Source organism: Halichoerus grypus, chromosome 2, assembly GCF_964656455.1.
Source record: "Halichoerus grypus chromosome 2, mHalGry1.hap1.1, whole genome shotgun sequence".
Classification (NCBI taxonomy): Eukaryota; Metazoa; Chordata; class Mammalia; order Carnivora; family Phocidae; genus Halichoerus; species Halichoerus grypus.
This window is the reverse complement of record NC_135713.1, coordinates 80,223,082-80,237,876: the sequence shown is the minus strand read 5'-3', so window position 1 is coordinate 80,237,876 and position 14,795 is coordinate 80,223,082. Positions and strand designations below refer to the sequence as shown.

General features: G+C 32.3%; 1 protein-coding gene across 1 annotated transcript in view; it reads left to right on the top strand.

The window, feature by feature from the left end:
• Positions 1 to 10,330, top strand: part of SLF1 (SMC5/6 complex localization factor 1) — a 74,531-nt gene extending 64,201 nt beyond the window's left edge. The window contains exons 16-21 of the mRNA XM_078067066.1: positions 1,448 to 1,593; positions 2,581 to 2,744; positions 3,512 to 3,645; positions 5,573 to 5,665; positions 6,079 to 6,261; positions 8,876 to 10,330. Of these exons, the coding sequence (XP_077923192.1) occupies positions 1,448 to 1,593; positions 2,581 to 2,744; positions 3,512 to 3,645; positions 5,573 to 5,665; positions 6,079 to 6,261; positions 8,876 to 9,357 (1,202 nt within the window). The 3' untranslated portion in view covers positions 9,358 to 10,330. The remainder of the gene's footprint in view (positions 1 to 1,447; positions 1,594 to 2,580; positions 2,745 to 3,511; positions 3,646 to 5,572; positions 5,666 to 6,078; positions 6,262 to 8,875) is intronic.
• The last annotated feature ends 4,465 nt before the right edge of the window (positions 10,331 to 14,795 follow it).

Below are 14,795 nucleotides of genomic sequence, written 5' to 3'. Positions count from 1 at the left end.
GCCCCAGAATGTGCCACTTTAGCATGTGGGTTATTTTGAGCTGAAGACAATCAAGAATCAAAAGACTCAGGAAGAACTTTTCATTACTCCCTTAACTGCCTAAAAGAATGTAGATAGAGGGACTTGTCCAGGAAGAGAGCTACCACCAGAGCTACCACCATAACTACAAAGTGTCTAAGATAGATGTGGTAAGCTAGGTCCAAGTTGGCAGAGCCTGTTTGTTCAGATTCCTGTCTGTGTTCCATTGTCTCTGCATAGCATGTCAAATACTCGTTTACCAAACATTTGCTTTTCCCATCTTCCTGAAAATTGTCCTCCTTTCCTTTGAAGCCCCAGACCTCCATCCCCATTCTCTTTAACTCAGGATGGCGTATAAACCTCAGTTACCTGTCTTTGAACGTTTCATGTCTATGAGGCTCCCGTATGAAAGGAATTAAATTTATTTTTCTCCTGTTAATCTGTCTTGTGTCAATTTACTAGACCAGCCAAAAGAATCTAGAAGGATAGAGGAAAAAATTTTTCTCCCCTACAGTAGTGAATCTGCTGTGTTGTATAATATCACAACTTTTTTCTCCTGTCTGTTTTAGTTTTAGCTCCCATAGTGTCTTGTTGATTGGTCTTATTTATTCTTTATATTCCATTTTATCATCCATTCTGTTACTTATGCAGAGAGTATCAGTGGAGAATTCATAATGTTGAATAGATTATTTTAGGTGGCAAATAGTCATTCCAGTTTTTCATTACTTTCAGTTCTTTTGTATATTTATGCATCTCCATGTTACTGGAGAACTTGAGGTTTTTGGAAGAAGAGATTTGAGGCTCTTGGTGTTTTTTCAGTTTTGTTATTTAAAATTACAGTTCCCTCCCCCCACTTCCTGTAGTAGAGTGGGTACAAACTTCTAAGGAAGTGCTTATACATTCTCTTGTCTTAAATTTTCCTTTTCTTTACATTTATTCCTCCTCTACAGTAATAGGTTTCATGGATGTTGTCAGGGGAAGGGGTCTAATTTCTTTCTTCCTCTCAACTCAAATTAAATAACATATGTGTCCATTAAAAAAAAAGCAAGTACTGGTTCACTAAAGGCACAACCCTATTATGGGAAAAGATCTTTAACATGAATCAGAAAATATAGTGATAAAAATCCCATACCTATCTATTCATATATTATCTCTCTATTCATGTATGTATTATCTAATTTCAAGATTTTTATTTAAAATAATGAAATGATTGTTTCGAATGTGAGAATATGTGCCGTAAAATTTTTTTTTCTTGAAAGGCAAGGAATAAGAATATTAACCGTTTTGGGGGGTTTAAAATTATGTGGATGAATCTTACTGGTATAGGAATCATCATTTGAATGAATAAAACCTATGCAGAAAATATTCTATAGACAGAACTTTTATAGGGTATAGCAGTAACTATATTTGCTTCTTTTGTTTTGTACAGACTTTTCTTCACAGGAATTAGAGATTTTCATTTGTTCCTTTTCCTCTTCCTGGCTTCAAATGTTTGTTGCAGAGGCAGTCTTTAAAAAGTTGTGTTTACAGAGTTCCATCAGTGTTTCTTCTGAGCCACTCTCTCTTCAGAAAATGGTAAGACCACTCTATTCTTCTAATCGCCAAGAAGTGAATTCATAAATTCAACTTTAAGGTGTTTGTTATTTCTAATAATTGGACAGAGCTTGTTAACCTTAAATCTTTCAAATTTATATAAATCTATGTAATCTTTCAAATCTATGTAAGAGTGGGTATTTTTCAACCTCAAGAATGAAGTGTAATTAGTGATAGAAATTTTAATTACTTATTTGAGAGTAATTAAGGATTGATAACAGAAAAATAATACAGAAACTTTTGTTTCCTAATCATTTGCCATAGCACATAATTATTTTGAAAAGATCTAGATCCAAAAAATTTTTATGTAGTATTTAATGGTATTTAAAAGGCAAAATTTGTAGATGATGCCAAAGGTTATTATTTTTTATCTTATATATACACATGTGTAAGCTGCATTTGATTCAAGGTTTTCCGGTTTTATCTTGGTTATCTTTAATTAATATCTACTGTCTTCAGCAGTTTCCTCAACAAATGAGAAATATGCTTGTTTATTGGTTGGATTGGGCAAATATTGTTTTGCAGCAATCCTTGTCCTTAACGACTTTTGTTCTTCTTACTCCACTTATTCCAGACTTTTTTTCTGTCAAAGGAAGGCATTTCCAAAATGGAAATGACAAAATACTGGTTGTACATAAACCACAGATATTTAAAATATGCAAATGAACCATAACAAGTTGGGCATTAGACTAATCCAAATGAGAACTTTGCTAAAAGAGTATCAAAAGTGAATTTGAAAAAATAATTATTTTCAAGAAGACATTTTTCTTTTTGTGTGTTATGTTAATGACCTGGAACTAGACGCTTTCTTATTATTTTAGCATGTTCAAATGAGAAAGGATAGCAACCATAGTGATAAAACCAAGAAAATATAACTAAATGTAGTGGTGAAATGAATCAGGTAATTTCTTTTGACTGCCTTCCAGGTCTTTGTAGTTGAGAAAGCAATATAATACTATTTTGCAACAGGTATATTCCTATTTGCCAGCTTTGGGGAAGACTGGTGTGCACGGGACTGGAAAGATGCAGATAGCAAAGAAAATAGGACAGCGGCCTTGCCTTGAATCTCAGAGAGCCTTATTAATGCTGAATGGTGCGAAACAGAAACAAGTTGAAGGGCTGCCAGAGTTACCGTAAGTGATGCTTATGGATCACCTTTTTTTTTTTTTTTTTTAAGATAGCCCCTTTTTGGACACATTCCTTAAACTTTATACTTACCTCTAATGTTGTCTGAATTATACTGCATAGCAGAAAACTGAGTTTGAGATGTATAAAACAATACATATGATCAACATTATTGCTTTAATTCAAGGTACATGTTTTCTCTGTTAAGATCAAGTGCTTTCCAAAAAATACAATTGTTTTTCAAATTCTTTCATACTCGTTTTGCCTGTTTAAAATTACTATTTGTATATAATAAAGATTGGATTTCAGAATCCATAGGCATGTAAGATACTCTGAATTGTTACAGTAGCTTACCCCACATGCGAAACCTTTTCTAAAAGTATGCTGTAAAAAATTCAGAAAACCTTAAAATGTTTTTAGGAAGAATCGGATCAGAATATGAAAATAAGAATGGGGAGCAGGAGCCTGCATTTGGATCTTAGCATTTTGCTTTTTTCTCTTTGCCAAATGTAGTTTACTTGGGCTCTTCCTCTACGTGACATTCCATATTCATAAACTTTTCAGTGGGCAGTTGGGGGTACAAGGTTAATAAAAATGCATAAAAATTTGTTTCTGCGCATTTGGAATAAATATAAAAAACAAGCAGTAAAGATTTGAATGAATAGGGGGTTTAAATGAACAGGAGGCTAGATTTTAAAAAGTACTCACTATGTAATGTACACTGCCATGCCTTCGTGAAAAACAAGCTTTCATTTTTTTCTTACTTTATTTTCAGAGAGCTGAACCTTGCTAAATGTTCCTCATCGTTAAAAAGATTGAAAAAGAAGTCAGAAGGAGAATTATCATGTTCCAAGGAGAATTGCCCCTCTTTAGTTACAAAGATGAATTTTCACAAGACTAATCTAAAAGGTATTCCAAGTAGCTAAGTTAATTTATGCTAGGAACTTCTTGATTGTAGTCGGTATTTGCAAGTTTTACACACTGGCCCCGATGAATCCTTGAACTTGACTAGGTCCAGAAAATACCTTCTTAGATAGCATTTTTTTTTTTTTTGAACTGTCATGTATGCAGAGAAAGTGATTGTTTAATATTCAGTATAATAGAATATTTCCTCCCCATTCTTTCTCCCCCTCCTCTTCTGATATTAGCTCATATTGAGCTCATTCCAGACTTGCCCGCCTTACTTTTCTATTCCACCTCAACCTGTGCAGCTTGGGATTAGAGTCTTTTGATTTGAAAGTATAATTCAGTCTTCATCTCTTTCAGTCCTAGACATTTTGTGAACAAAGAATGAGGAGTAGGCTATGTTACATAGCTGTGTTAAGCATATGGACTCTTTTCTCCCAGGCATTGAGCCCAGACTATGAAATGTGTTTGGCTTTTGGTTCTAACTATACTGGAACCTAAGTACCTAAAGGATGGAGTAACAAGAATAGTGCAGTAATAATTCACTTCGGCACCTCTTTTACTTAGTGACCTCTTAACTCACAAATATGTTACCTTCCACAAGTCTATACCTGACGAAAGGAAATTGCTGAGTCTCTTGCTAATGAGCTGTATTGTGCTTTTAATACAAAAATTATCATTAGGACACCAATGTAAACAGTAAGAGTGAAGCTCTTATAATCTCTCAACATGATAAAAGTTCATAATTGCATTTGATGAATTCAAAATAGCTGCCCATTTAGCTCAAAATGTGGAAAATGTATTAAAGTAGAACTCTGGTATTAACTATACAAACAATGTCCTTTTTCTTTGTTTATTGTGTCAGAAAGTAAAATGAATATGAATGACTTTAGTCTGAATAGCAGAGGGAACTGGGAGGGAGGAAGAGAACTGAGAAATAGTGGAGAAAAAACTTCAAAAGCTTTTCCTTGCATGTAAAAGAAATGTTTTGGTAGAAGTTACAGAGATAATCTATAAAATTGAACACTGTAAAAATGTGCTACTTAGTATTTTATAGCAAGAAAGGGTTTGATTCAGTATTTCATTTGTTTTCTAAGCAACTGCTTATTAAAAGTTTTTTTAATTCCCTTTACATCAAATTATCACTTACATCTTATTAATCTTGGTTACAACAGAGATGGATATAGCCAGCAAGCACTAATTGCATCCCTCCTAGAAAAAACTTTACCATTTCATTTGTCACTCTTATTCAGCTTTAAATGGTACTAGAGTTTTTTGTTTTTTTTTTTCCGTGTGTGTGTGTGTGTGTGTGTGTGTGTGTGTGTGTGTTTATATTAAGATTCCCCCATTTCTCCTTCTCTGTGCTGCTGTAGCCAAGCCAGACAGCCTATTGAGAAGCAGCAAACCATCTGTTAATGGATTTGAAGTTCTGAATTATACTTGAGTGTGTAGAGGCACTCGTGCTTAGCCAGAAACATTCATTTGAATTAAGCTATAAATGCTGTATAAAAAAGAGCCATACATTTAACGTAGGTTCATGAATAAATTTAAGAGAGGGCAATTGCACTCTAAACTTTTATTGCTGCAAAACCCAGTATTTTTGGTGTTCTCTGATCATTTGGGGCTTTTATAGCGGGATTGAAGCTTTAAACCTTGAACTAGGGGGAGACAATGCCTGTATTAAACCTTTTGCAGTAGAATTTCATTGCTGAATTGCTGATAGAACAGAAGCTCTATGGATTGGTGGGTATCCCTCCCCCCTCTTTTTTTTTTTTTTTTTTAATGTGAGAGATGTTTAAACCAGTCAAAAGGAAAACTCAATAAATAATTTTCTGGCATGGGGCCAGATCTTCTAGTTCATGCCCTTTGATTATTTTCTTTAGTTGATATCTTGTCTTCTCTGGAATAATCTATTAATTTTTTATGGCAGGAGAAACAGCCCTCCATAGAGCTTGCATAAATAACCAAGTGGAGAAATTGATTCTTCTTCTCTCTTTGCCAGGAATAGACATCAATGTTAAAGGTAAGTTCTATATTTTTGTAGTCTGATCCAGTGTCTTAATGTTTGTGGTATTAAATAGTGTTATGTCAACATTAAGAAAAATCATTTAAGTATATTTACCTAACATATCTTCAAAATATTACCAGTCGCAAAACCAAGAAATTCATCATATATTAATTTATAACTAATAGCACAGCAACATTTTTTTCTCCATATTTTGATAGATCTCAAAATCATTATTTTTAAATTGTTTTAATTTATTTTTCTTACAGTTAGAAATATGACTACACCTTAGGCATTTTTATCAAAACATGATATTTCTATATGAATGAAGCACCTAAAAGTCACACTGATAAAGGAAGCAGATTATCAATACTTTACTACCAAAAGACCTACTTTTGCTGTTTTAAAACTTGCCTTGATTTCTAATTTAGACAATGCTGGCTGGACGCCTTTGCATGAAGCCTGTAACTATGGCAACACAGTGTGTGTCCAGGAAATTTTGCAACGTTGTCCAGAGGTAGATCTGCTCACTCAAGTGGACGGGGTGACTCCTTTGCATGATGCACTGTCAAATGGACATGTAGAAATTGGCAAGCTGCTACTACAGCATGGGGGTGAGTGCATTTATGCTAAACGGGTTTTGATAAATTATCCAGTTTTTTGATGAATTCCCTCAGAGGTAGATAGCATGTTATGTTTAAGGTCTACAAGGAAAAATGCCTTTATTTCATATTAATGAAAAAAATAAAAGGTCTCCGAGAACAAAAGCACCTTTTATTTAATAGGGATACCTTTTCATAACATGTAAATATTTATTTATTTTTATTAATTATAAAGCCTGTTTAGATTTGTGTATAAGAGTGTATTTTGAATTGAGTGTGTTTTAAATATTAATTCTTTTACTTAAAGTGTGTAATGTCTTTGTGAACCAGCCATTTCTGAAAGCTTATTAATAAATGAATTTAAGTGTTCCATTGTGGTTACTTGGGTTTTCCATTCCTGTTTCATTTCTTGTGTATAACTGTTAACTCGATTAATCTTTTTTTTTTTAATGAGTCATTTCTTTACAGACTACAAAAAGAAAGATAGCCTAGAATATCTTTTCTTCATTCACATTTTGCAGTCAATTAAGTTACAGTGGGAAGATTTTTTTCAAATGATGGTAACTGTTGTGCAGGGGTTTTGTGATGGAGATAACTTGAGCTTAATATTTATCTGCTGCTTTTTCTGATTTTTGATCTCTGCATTTCAGAAAGCACCCCCACTCTCCTCTTCAGTGACATTCTTCTTACATGTGAACTGAATAATATAAATTTTATGTTAAATTTTGCTGATAACTGATTTGTGCTTTAAAAGAGAAACAAAGGAAAAGTGATGACTAGTTTATAATGCAGAAATAAAATTTTGTGTAAATTTCCTGTTACTTTTATTTGTGCTGATTTTAACTGGAAATGTAAAATTATTTTCTCCTGTAATTAAAGCTATTTCATTCTGCATGAAAATAAAATGCATATTTTCTTTAGATCTTCCCCCCTCCCCCCCACGTATATACATATGTGAAAGGTTGTATAGCTTGGTAGCTTAAGCATTTTGGTTATTTATAGTCTTCTCCTGCCCCCTAAAGGCCTTAGTGTGTCTGTTTTACTGACACCATTTCATAATCAATAAATTTTTCAGTTCTTCCACCTTTTTTAGTATTATATGTTTACTAAACTATAATGTTCTGTCTCCTCTGTTTTATTTTTCTACTCAATCATGTATGTGACATTCAAAGTCAGTATTTGGCCTTGCTTCAAATGATCTAAGCAGTATAAGAGCCATTACTGTAATAAGTCCAACTCTTTAGAAAGAGAATGGGATTATACTGACCAAAGTGAATTTTTCCAGGGCTCTTGTTGAAGAATGGTACATGTATGAGTTCATTGTCATAAGAGAAGAAACCTACTTGTAGTTGAATTTACTGAGGTCCTTTGGCAATTGTACAGATTAAGCTTTGCCTTAGTTGTATTCTGAGTTTGGACCTATCAGATGGTTTAACACCATCATTAAAGTAACTACATCATCTCTTCTCTGTGTGTTACTCAGTCTTGAAAGAAGTAATTTCAGAAGTTTATTTATGTCTCTAAAACCTTTGTTTACTTTTGGTATCTTGTCTATAATTTGGGTTTTTGTTTTTTTGTTTTTATTTAATAAGAGGAGTTACTTGGTGCAATTTTTTCATTATATTATGAAAAAAGACCTAATTTTGATTTAGAATTTTATTTTTTCCATAAAATTAAATTATATATTATCAGCGGTTGATCTTTTATATTAAACGCATTTTATAAACTAGGCTATTACATATGTTTCATCAGATTCATCATTAGGAATTTTTGCAGCTATACTGTGTTCTCTGACAGTATGTTCTTATGTTGTATGTAGGATCTTCTGATTATGTCTTCTAGTACTAAAACCTTATATCTCTTATAACATTTTTATGGCAGAGTGGATAAATAATGACAGGACTTGACAGACAGAGGTGTACAAAGTACTCAGTGCTATGTGACCAAATACTGAGTCATTGTTGTTTTACCCCTCCCATATTATCCTTTACTACCTAGGGGATAAACTCTTCAATGTTTGCTAAGTAGATACATAGGTTTAGCTAGGACAGAAAGATGAAATCTGACTTTTGACTCAGAGCAATTAACATTTAATTTTTTGTAAATCAGTTACGTATACTAAAAATTGAACATAAGCAAAGGTAAATGAAAATGCGATCTATGTCTGTGCGTGGTTTTATAGTCTACTCTGTTGCAATCACCTGTTAGCAATGGAAGGAGGTAGTACTTCTTTCTCCTTGGTGAAATTATAAGCTCCCTTTAAGACTGTTACACAGATTGAAGAAGAACATATTTCGTAAATATCTTCTGGGAACACAAATTCTTATTTCAACCTGACAGTTTATAAAGTTTTATATGCTTTTTTAAATTTGTAATTATGTATTTTTTTATTGAACTAAGGCATGTGTTTTTAGGCAAACCTAATTAGGCGTTGACTAGAATTCTGGGTTTTTTTAATGTACCTTTATTAGGCAGTCAGTATGTATGGCCAGTTAATTTTGTCAACATGAATTATTACGAAATATGATCGTAATCGGAGACCTGGATGCTTTGGGGAAATAGAGAAAACAACTGTTAAGCTGCCAAAAGAAAAATGTTTTGATGTTGTGCATTTTCTTTTTCACAGGCCCAGTGCTTTTACAGCAGAGGAACTCTAAGGGAGAATTGCCCTTGGATTATGTGGTATCATCTCAAATCAAGGAAGAACTATTTGCTATTACAAAAATAGAAGATACAGTGGAGAACTTTCATGCCCAAGCAGAGAAACATTTTTACCACCAGCAACTTGAATTTGGCTCATTTTTACTTAGTAGGATGTTGCTAAATTTTTGTTCAATTTTTGATTTATCTTCAGAATTTCTCTTAGCTTTCAAAGGGTTAACTCATCTAAATGAGCTGCTTGTGGCTTGTAAGAATTATAAAGAAACTACCAGTGCTCATACTGACTGGTTATTGGATCTTTATGACAGAAATATAAAGACATTGCAGACGCTCCCAAATATTCTTAAGGAACTGCCTGAGAATTTAAAAGTGTGTCCTGGAGTGCACACTGAGGCCTTATTGGTGACATTGGAAGTGATGTGCCGTTCAGTCACAGAGTTGTCATGATGATACCAAAAAATATGAGTCAACTTTCTAAACATACTTAGCTTGCTTTGTCATTTCATATGGACTTCATAGCTTATTAACAAATATTAATTTATTTATTGACAGAATTTGCAGTTTTGCTAAATTTCAAAAGCACTTAAAGAAACTTCTGCAACCCTGTAATGTAGGCTTCTTTCTCCATGTTGTAGAATTTGACTCAAAAGTAAAAAGAGTTTCATTGGTATATACTGCTTTCATTAATCTTTATTATTTCCTGATCTGAAAGTGATATTTATTTATATTGTACATGTAAAACATTTTAATTTAAATATTTTTTGAAATCAAAATGTTCTATCCTCTCTTCCAGGGATTTAAGGTCTTAAAATCATGGCAAGGATATTCATGCAAATGTGCACCTATAAGCATGTAGCTCCTTGTTTGTTCTCCGTAGGCTGCTGGACTAAAATACTCATTTTAGTTTTGTGTGTTTGTAAAATAAACATTTCTAAAATTTACAATAATAATATTCTCTTGGTTTTTAAATGCAGTGAATGTGCCAAGTTTGACAGGTTGATCCCTTGATCTACTTTAACAGTTCATGTACAAAGTTTATTTCTACTCCATGTAACCACTGTTCTGTAAGTGACAACATACTGCTGCATAGTAAGTTTTGCCAAATATTAAGATTATAAGTGGTAACTAAGTAATAGATTTGAGATTATCTAAAATCTTAATGTGTAGTATGAATTTACGCTTCAATTTGCAGTTTTTTCCTAACAGCAATTTATAGTAAAATTAAAAGAAAGGGTGTGGATAATAACCACTTTTGAAATTGGAGTTGCTTTCCTAGTGGGAATAAGTTACATTGTGGTACAGCTGGAAAAGAAACATTAAAACTTCCACTTAGCTTTTATGTAACTAAAGTGATGATCTCAAGGAATTAATCTGCTAAAGAAGCACACTTTAGTTTTACCTTAGAAATAGATCTTTTAACGAGATACAAATTCTGAGTGTTTTATTACTGGGTTTATAATCTAAACTGAAAACTGCTACATTAGTAAATCAGCTCTGAATAAAAATCAAGGGTTTTTTTTTTTACTTATATTTTTAAATCAGTAATTTTTTACACATACTTTAAGAAATATTAGTTGTTTCTAGTTAGCCTTCAAATGTCAAAACCTAAAAGTCTCGTTAATATATACTTAATCTGCCAGAGTGTCAGAGAAACCATGAGTTAGCAGAGACTATCTAAGGAATATTAAAATGCTCAGATTTAGTAAAGTGTTTCCCAACATGATGAATAAGAACATTTTCATTCCGAAGAATAGCCACTTTACTTCACTTGTGAAGGCATCGGGAATAATGTTTACTTGGGCAACTAATATAAACCTAAAAACATATTTTGACATCTAATAGGCATGCTTATGTCTAATTTCTTATTAACTAAATTATAAGGCAGGTTTGTTTCTGAGCTATTGCTTTCTTACTTGTCAAATGAAAGTAACACCAGGTATTATCTGTGTTATGATAGAATTCTTAGCCTATCACCTTATATGGCACTTAATAAATGTTGGCTTCTTTTCTACTTCTTACCTTCTCTTTTTAGTTATAACAAATTATTTAAGCAAGATAGTAATTGCTCAAGTTGGTAATAATTCTAAATTAATAAAATAACCAACATCATGAGTTAGGGTTTTGCACTGCTAAGAAAAGTAGTTTTTTAAATTAAATGTTCTTAAGAAATATTCATCTACTTGCAATTAGAATTAATGTTTCATAACTGTTCTTTCTGCCAACTTCTACAACTCATGATGATATGAAGTATTAACACTAAAAAATGCCATTGAGTTCTCTGCCTATTTTAATAAGGTGTCACTGTAGTTTTGCACTTACTCAGAAGTACCACTTGGCAAACAGATTACTGTTTTCTGTGTCCTAGTTAACAATACCAATATATGTACATGAATTTAAACAAATGTATATGAAATTTAAATCTTCAATGAGAAACTTTTTTTCTAATATTATTGCTTAAACTTTATTTTAGAAAATATAATAATTGCTTCAGATTGATCTTAGAGGTAGAGGAAATAGAAATATTAATAAATAAAATTCATAGGCTTTTCAAGTCCTGGCTTTTAGTTGTAAATGGCTCAGAGTTCCAGCAACCGAAGGCAAGGCTGAGTTATGCTATTCTTTCATGTACTTTGCTAGATTTCATATCTGTAATTCAATAGACTTGTGTAAAAAAAAAAAAAAGCCTATCAAGGCCTTTATTACAAATGTAAATAAAGGCTGGAATAAGATTTCTGAGCTGTTAAGATGCAGCTTTCCCCATATGTAATCTGTAGAAATATTTGGAATAGAAAAGATTTTAGAATGTTTACTGGCAGCTCCTTAGGAAGGGTCTTTTCAAAGTTAGAGTTTTCTAGCTTGTTATTAATTTCGCAATGCAGAAAAAAGTGGTCCATTTATATACACTTTCTGTCGTTTCCTTAATTCCAAGATGACTGGGAAAACATTCATCCTTGTATAAATCAAATGCGAAATCAGTGTTTTTATTGTTTCTTGAACACCTACTATGTTCCAGGTGGTATTGCTTAATGGGCTGACTACAATAAAAGTTTATAGTCTAGGAAGGTAAATTAGATTGAAATATTGTTACTTTTATTGCCCTCTGTGTAGGCTGTTGAAAAAAATTTCAGTTCTGTGTGTTTCTAAAGTTTACAGTAATAATTGGTTTTCTATTTTAGTTTTTAAATGTGAATATTACACAGATCTAATAGTTTAACCCTTCGATCATTATGATTTTAGCAATTATGTTTTAGAGAGAGTAGAATGTGGGGTGTGCTTTTGCAGTCTTCGCGAACTAAGACGCATTCCCAGGTACATACAAATGCATTAATGCTAGGATAGTTTATCTAAATGCCAGGAAACATTTGCCATTTTTGTCTATGCTGTTACAGAAAGTTAAATGAATACCATCACATGAAAACAATTGCTGGAATGTGCAATCCATATGCCTTTACACACCTTTCAGTTAAGTTATGAACTTGATGAGAGCCTGTCACTGTTGCTCCTGAAGCAGTAGGAAGGGGTCATCTTTGAGTGACATGAGGCACTCTTTCCCTCAGGCATTTATCACGTAGCTTCCAGGCCAGTCGCACCTCCTGCTGACGTGGAGCTCACAAAGTTCTGAATGATAATTGTTTTTATAACAAATGTGGATTGAGTTAGAAAGGTCAGCGATGGCATTATTGGAATTAGGCTGTGCCTGGTGTTGTCAAAACTGCAGACATCAGTTCCATGGAAACATGGAATAGTTAACTCTTTCTTGTAAATCAAATTATGTTATCAAAAAATTCACCTTGTAGGTTGAAATGAATTGTGGTAGGAGGATATACTCTGACAATTATTTGCTCTGATACAGAATTAGAAATTATTGGACTAAATCAATGAGAAGGGGTTGTGGTATTGTTTTTGCTTGGTTCCAAAGCATATATCTTTCAAGGTTTGCAAATTTTATAAAAAGAAGACCTTTTCAGATGAAACAAAAGATAATTTTAACATCATTGATCACTAGATTTTTTTTAAAAGTTTTTCCTCTTAAATAAACACTAGTCTTCAAATAGTGCTTTCCAGTTTATGAAAGCCTCAAGCAACAAAGACATAAACATGAATTTATGTGAATTGTTAGAGGGTCAAGTAGATTAAATTACTTGAAAAAGAGGCTTCTTAACATTTTCCAATCACAAATCCAAATGACTCACTTTTAGGGGAGTCTGCTATTTGGGAGTACTTTGTGTTATAAGCAAAATGATAATTTATATATTTAATATACCAATATTTCCCAATATCTTACATATTTGAACTCATTACTATAGGCCTTTTTATAAGTGCAGATATGTAGTTTTTGTTATGAATACACTTAAACTATAGGTTTAAAAAAAAACTAAACTATAACTCTTAGTAATAGATAGAAGTGATTTTTTTTTTATAATACTGTCTTTGTACTGTTGAATATGTATTTATTTTTTTCTTTCTACAAACAAATATAGTGAACTTTTCTGGGTTTTTAAACTCCTTGCTGAATTAAGATCCAATAGTATTAAATCAGCAAAGTAACCAGCAGTTACCAGTTGTTATAAAAACAATACTTCTAATAAAACAAGTATATAATATTGTTTATATATGTAATTTATAATATGTAATAATGCCCTTAACATAGACCAAAAAATAAAAGTTCCTTATTCAAGCATTTACAATTAGCCATCTCCAATTAGAATTAAAACAAACATTTCCACCAATTGTTTTATTGCCCCCAAATCTTTTTAGAATAGTAAACCCAGATTTGGTAAATATAATCTTCCTCTCAAAAGCATCTCAATTGGAGCAAATGAACATTTATGCATAATGGGTGTTAAATATTAATAGAGAATGGATAACTACTCTTTGGAACATAGGATTTAGTTCTACTGAAGAAAGGAAGTTTTTTTAAAAATTTGCTTAGCAATTCCAGCAGATAAATTGCACTGAACAGAAAATATGGAATCCAGCTTTGAATTTACACCTATTATGCTATCATTTATCTTAATAGTAGATGAACTAAAATTTCCAATGATTCTCCATTTTTCTGTCCTCAAAATGACATAAATAGTCATGTTGAAAAAATCATTAATCTTAAAGTGGTGACAGATAAAAAGAACTTAGTTTGTTGTCAGTACTTCTCAACTTAAAGGTTAGGTCAGCAATGGTTTATGTCATGACACTGATAAATTTTTCTAATGACCAGAATGGTTTGATTTATAATAGTTTTTTGTTTTTGTTTTAACGAATATGTATCTTTGGTATCTGACTTCATCCCAAAGATGCATTTCTGTTTTGCATTGTTTCTTTTTTTTTTTACTACATAGAGATGAAATTACAGAGCAATAAGTAATACTCAGTAAAATTATGCATTTTAAAGAGCTTTTCATGAAACCTTACAAGCAGAATTATAAAAGTGAATTATAAAACTGGGCAAAGGGATGAGGGGGAGAATGGTTAGGAGTCATTAGGTTTAAAAAATCAAGAAGGTAATTAACTGATTGAAAAGTTAATGAAGGTATAAAAATCAGACAAAAAGCATATAGGCAGATTTTCTACTCTCAGGAATAAATTAAACTATCTTTGAAAATTTTGAATAATGTTCAATAAACCAAAGGGTTGATACAATTGTTTTATGGGAGGTTCTTTTAGTTGAAACTCCATCAAAAAGAAGAATAAAAATACCTATTTTACTGGTATTATCAGAAATAGATTATTAGACTAGTCATATTCAGCCCTTTCCTAAAGGTTAGGCAAATCTAGTTTCCTTCCCCATGGCTTTAGTTCCCTTACTCTTCCTTTCAAACTACGTTTAAGTTCACACAAAGTCATGTTATCGGAGGAAATGGGCTTAAGGAGAGGTTGAGAGCCATTTA